We start from the raw sequence: 6000 nt of genomic DNA on the forward strand, positions 1-6000 counted from the left end.
AAAACAGTGGAAGAGGGGTTAGCAGTTGCCAGATCACAAAGGGCATACGAGGCCATTAAACAAGTTTGGCTTTTATTCCTGTCCAGTTGATTGGAGGTTTTTGAGTATAGAAGTAATATGATTTGACTTATTTTTTTAAAAGATCTGGAAGCAGAGAGACTAGTTCAGACGTTATTAAAATAATGTAAGCAAGAAATGATGGAGGCTTGAACCTGGATGGTAGAGGGGGAAGAAGTGTTTGGATTTTTGCTGCATGTATTTGAAGGCAGAGCTAATAAGATTTGCTGATAAATTTTCTTTAAATATAACAGAAAGAGGAGTCAAAAATGACTCCAAGGATTTTGGTCTGGAAGGACAAAGTTGCCATTTACTGAGATGGGGAAACTGGGAAGAGTCAGGGTGCCAGGGGGCAGTAATTGAGAGTTTGAAACAGGTAGTCATTTCAAACTTTACAAATAGAAATTCAAGTTGCAAGTTGGATATAGAGCTGAGAGTTCAAGGAAGAGATTCAGGTTAGAGATTTTTTTAAATCATGTATATGGAGGGATGAATGGAGAGGAACTTAAGAAATGATCCATGAAGTAGGAAGGATTTCAAGAAAATGTGGGGACCCAGAAACTGAATCAAGATGATAGATGCATAATTTATAATTATACAAGCAGAAAGAAGACTTGAGTATCTGATGAAACTTTGTTTTAAAAAATAGCATCACCATTCTCCCAGTTCTTTGGCTTTTGAGTATTCTTTCATTCTCTTTCCTTTTTTGACACCTGAGCTAACAACTGTGGCCAATCTTTTTTTTTTTTTTCCTGCTTTATCTCCCCAAATCTACCCCGGTACATAGTTGTATATCTTAGTTGCAGGTCCTTCTAGTTGTGGCATATGGGACGCCGCCTCAACGTGGCCTGACGAGCGGTGCCATGTCCGCGCCCAGGATCCAAACCAGTGAAACCCTGGGCCGCTGCAGCAGAGCGCACGAACTTAACCACTCAGCCATGGGGCCGGCCTTCCTTTTATTTTCCATGTCCAATCTATAATCCATCAGGAGATCCTCTTTCTATATGTTGCATTGCCATTTCTTTCTGGTTTTGTGGCCACCAATCTAAACCATGTCTTCTTAGATTGTTTCCTATATGTGGCAGCTACAGTTCTCTTTTTCAGATGGAATTTTATGTAACTCTCCTTATTAACAGCTTACCATATTGTTCTGTCACATATTCAGAGTTTTCTGTCTAGCTTGCTGTATGCCTGCTTCCCTTATTTCTCTCTATTCCCTAATATGAATTGTTCATGGAGCTTCTTTCTTGAGTAAGTAGTTTTCCCTTGAATGTTCTCATTCAAAAGTCATTCTTTTCCAAACCTGACTTCTTCAGAAAGGCTTTCCTTTTAAAAACCCATACCAATTTTTTTTCCTCAGTCTCTTCAATTTTATGTAATTTGTATGTGGCTTCTTCACATGGATATGTGTGAGGTGTACACTCAATAAGAGTCTAAATCTTCTAAGTAGAAATTATTAATAAATTGTTGCTTACTGAAAACTTAAGGTTTCTTTAATAGGATGAAAGATATGATCATTTGGATCCTGCTGAAATGGAAAAAGTTGAAAAATATATCAGTGAAGCCATGAGTTGGCTGAACAGTAAGATGAATGCACAAAACAAACTAAGTCTCACTCAAGATCCTGTGGTGAAAGTTTCAGAAATAGTTGCAAAGTCAAAGGTAAGAAACTATACAATTCTCTTTTTAATGGGTTCAAGCACTAACATTTTTTAATGGGAACTATACTTTGAGAAATAACTTGAAAAAGAACTTAGAAAAACAGAAATTTAAGGCTAATTTTTTATTTTGAAAAAAGTTTCTAGGTGGGAAATCGCTGTTCCTTGATTTAATCAGTCACATAGACAAGGCTATTTTTTAAATTTTAAATGTAATACAGAATGAAAAAAAGGAATATGCCAACTTCTGACTGTCAAATTTGTCAGACTTTTCTATATTGGATAAGACTTCTAAGTCTCCATTGTAAAACTTTGCAGTATAGGTCTGTCTTTGACATAATTTGAAATGTGTAAAATTCTATGGTAAAATCTTATTTCTGAGATAAACTTTCCAGTCTAAACAACATTATTCATGAAAATGTCAAAGGTTATCATAGAAACACCATGAAAAATACGGATCAAACTTTATAATAAAGATCAGCATTAGAAAAATGAGTAAAGACATTGGATAAGCAATTGACAAAAGAAGAAATACATGTCCAATAAATGTATGAAAAGGTGTTCATTCTCATCATTAATCTACAAAATGCAAATCTCTCTTTTCACTCCTCTGATTTGGTTGTGTTTACATTTATAATCTTTGCCATAATTGTTAAGGGTGTGAAGAGATGGATGCTCTCCCTGAACAACTTGGTTAAATTTGTTACAACTTTTCTGGGACATTGTATCAGAATATGTATAGAAATTTAAAGTATACCCTTTAACCCAGAAATCATAATTCTAGGAATTCATCCTAAATTGATCATTGCACAAGTATATGCAGGTAAATACCCTTGCTTATAATAGCAAAAAATTGGAAATAACCTAAATACCTATCAGTAAGGCACTAGATGAATTGATGCATCCATACCACACATTGCAACCATTAAATATATTTTAGATCCAGAGATATATCTATTTCGATAAAGATGTGTACAACATATTGAGTGAAAAAGGAGATTACAGAATCTAATTAAAGTTATCTCACTGTATAAATTAGCATGTTCATAGATTTATATATTTGTATATATGTGTCTGCATGGATATACATCTAGAAGGATGTCCACCAAAATGATGTTAATGTTAATCTGTAAGAGATGGAATTTCAGGTGATTTTTTAATCTAGTTCAGTATGTTTTTAGGTATTTGATTTTTTTGAACAAAAACAGGTATGTTTTTTAAATCAAGTAAAGCAAAAAAGTATTTTTCTTTTAAGAAAGTATTGCTAAGAAGCTGTAAAAATTTATTCCTAATCAGATGAGTTGTGGAGTGTGATAAGAGCAGTTTGCCACTAAAACATTCCCCCAGGATGTTACTCCCTATATTTCCATCCCTATCCCAGTCTCCATGACACTGATCTTGAAAGATTTTCATGGTCTTATTTCTGTTTAAAAAAAAAAAAAAAGCAAGAATATAGAGAATACACTGTATTTCTTTTAAATTATTATTAAGTTGCATTTACTTTCATGGCTTATTTATCCTTTAACAGAAAAGGCTACTCAACTATTTTCAAAAAGTAAAGTTAGTGTTATGTAACTCCACTGATTAAAATTATTTTCATGTAAATGTTGAGAAATATTTATGAAATAGGTATAATTTAACAGAATTTTCATAACAGAGCATTAGGCATAACTTAAAAGAATGAATTAAAAGTTAGTCCTGCCCAAGTAAACTATATTTAAATTATGAGGAACCAATTTTTAGGGAAATTATATATAAAAAGTATTGTTAAAGATTGAATAGTTTCCTATCACCACTGACATGCATTAGCCCAGAAGGTAAAACCTTCACTAAGGTATTTGAAGAAACAGTTGTTTATAGAGCTGAGCTAACATAAACTCAGTAATGTGGAATTACGTGGAAATTTAGAAAGTTACTGTGAAAATTTGGAAAAGTTAATGTGGAATTTAGAAAGTTAATGGTAGGGGCCAGCCCGGTGGCACAGCGTTTAAGTGCACACGTTTTGCTGGGGGCCGCCCGGGGTTCGCCAGTTCGGATCCCGGGTGTGGACATGGCACTGCTTGGCAAGCCATGCTGTGGTAGGCATCCCACATATAAAGTAGAGGAAGATGGGCACGGATGTTAGCTCAGGGCCAGGCTTCCTCAGCAAAAAAGAGGAGGATTGGCAGCAGATGTTAGCTCAGGGCTGATCTTCCTCCAAAAAAAAAATGTAAGTAAGCTAATGGTAACTTGTTCTATAATATTTTTAAATAATGTTTTCTTCATTTCTTTAGGAACTGGATAATTTCTGCAACCCCATCATTTACAAGCCCAAACCAAAAGTAGAGCTTGCTGAAGACAAAGCAAAAGCTAATGGTGAACACAATGGACCAATGGATGGACAGAGTGGGGCTGAAACTAAACCAGATACAACAAAAGACAGCTCACAGCATACTAAATCTGGAGAGATGGAAGTGGACTAAGTCTTAATTTTACCTTCACATAATTCAAAAGTGCAAGTAACCACAAGGTCCATTCTTCTTCTGGTACACACAACAGATGTTCACTTGTTCTTAACCACTTTTTGTCATTTGTTTTTGGAGTAGTTTTGAAAAGTGTTTTATATTGAGCGCACTTCTGTTCATTTCCATTGCTGCTTATGTGAAGCTTTAGCTGAATATAGATTTACCAGTCAGTTTAAGCTTTCCTAATGTATTTTATATCAAACATGCAAGATTGCTATGTAGTTGGCAACACTCTACCTTATTTAAAGCTTCTCCTTGGATAAACCTCGGCTCCTTTATTCATAAAAGGATACTGTATTTGCACTATTGTTGCAGAAGCATAGATTTAATTGCATCATTATTTTGAAAAACAAATATGAAACTTATGTGGTTTAAAGCCACCGAGGCACTGACATTTTCTAGTTATTGTATTGTTATAATTTAAATATTAAAACAAGAGGTTCCTTGACAGATTATTCCATCTCCTTGGTGTGCCATGAGAACTCCAAAGCTTTGTTGTCATCACATAAATGAACTAACTCACATGTTGAAAGGGAAAATGCACAATTTTATGTTAGGTGACACCAGCAGTTTGCTTCTTTTATTAGTAATGTGGGTTGATGTTTTCTCAGAGTAATTCAGTGTCATTTTCACTTGGAACTTCTGATTTACTTGTCCTGAAAACCAGCTGCTGCTAAAGTAATGCTAGCCTAAAGATAAAGAAGCATTTTTGATGAAAATACCTTCATGTTAAAGGGGAAACGCTGTTGACCCACTCAGATATGCATCTGTGTTGTTGATAGCCTTGTTTCAGTTCTAATAGCTGTTTTGGTTTTCTTAATTGATTTTGTTACTATCTTAACACAAAGTAGGGAGAAATGCACAGTGTATTGCATTATATACATTTATCACTGATTGACTTCATGTTAAGATATAGATAAACACCATTAAATAAGCGCTAATACTTGAAAAGAAGCACTTATACCGTAAGTCTTAGGAAATAATGCTTGTAATAAACTTAACTATGTCATATATCAACAGGCAAAATATAGAATGTTACATATTGTAATATGATATGATGTGATTAAATTATAGTTCCTGCTGTTACATTACCTGTTCAGAACTTGGCTCCAGTTTTGGTGCTTCTTATATAAATTATATGGGACAAGAAACTGTGAAATTAAGACATTTTAAGGACTTCATCTGTGCTTCATCACCAGACTTGTTCACATTGTTCAGTTCTGTCCAGAGGCTTGAAACTATTTAAGTATGGAAGCAGACTGAAATGGCTTTTCAACCTACAAAAAAAAAAAGCAGCATAGACAATGCATGGGCACTTGTGTTTAATACCAATCAAGTAGATTGACCTCGGTTAAAATTTTGAAAGTCTCACTTTTTCCCAAAGCTAAATCTTTATATTAAGAAGAATTAATATTGCCTTTCTTAAGTAGTAAAAATTGAGAGTTTAATATCTTTAGGGATAGTCATTTCTCACAACTAGTTCTCTAAGAGAGATTTTGTTTCTACAATGTAGTCTGCACTAAAAGGAGACGACAAAGCAGTGCATTTTGCAGGGATTTTTATTCATCCTTTTTGAGGGAGATGTCCCTTTTGTTGAATTGAAAAAATCATATAGACCACTTGTATTTTTTAATGTCTTCTAGTCTTTATCCTTGTCTTAATACTCTTAAAATGAAATAATATATCCATTAGTAATAATTGATGAGAGACCTTTTCTTTAAAAGCTTGTATCAGTTACTTCTCATTTGTATGTTGAATATATAGGTTCATTTCAGGAAGAG

At 34.1% G+C, this 6000-nt stretch overlaps 1 protein-coding gene across 3 annotated transcripts in view; it reads left to right on the top strand.

The window, feature by feature from the left end:
- Positions 1–5496, top strand: part of HSPA4L (heat shock protein family A (Hsp70) member 4 like) — a 56199-nt gene extending 50703 nt beyond the window's left edge. For all 3 annotated transcript variants that reach the window (XM_014839198.3, XM_014839199.3, XM_014839200.3), the window contains exons 19-20: positions 1558–1719; positions 3989–5496. In XM_014839198.3, coding sequence (XP_014694684.2) covers positions 1558–1719; positions 3989–4177 — 351 coding nt within the window. In that variant the 3' untranslated portion in view covers positions 4178–5496. The remainder of the gene's footprint in view (positions 1–1557; positions 1720–3988) is intronic.
- Positions 5497–6000: the final 504 nt, after the last annotated feature.

The sequence above is a fragment of the Equus asinus genome, chromosome 3 (assembly GCF_041296235.1).
Source record: "Equus asinus isolate D_3611 breed Donkey chromosome 3, EquAss-T2T_v2, whole genome shotgun sequence".
NCBI lineage: Eukaryota > Metazoa > Chordata > Mammalia > Perissodactyla > Equidae > Equus > Equus asinus.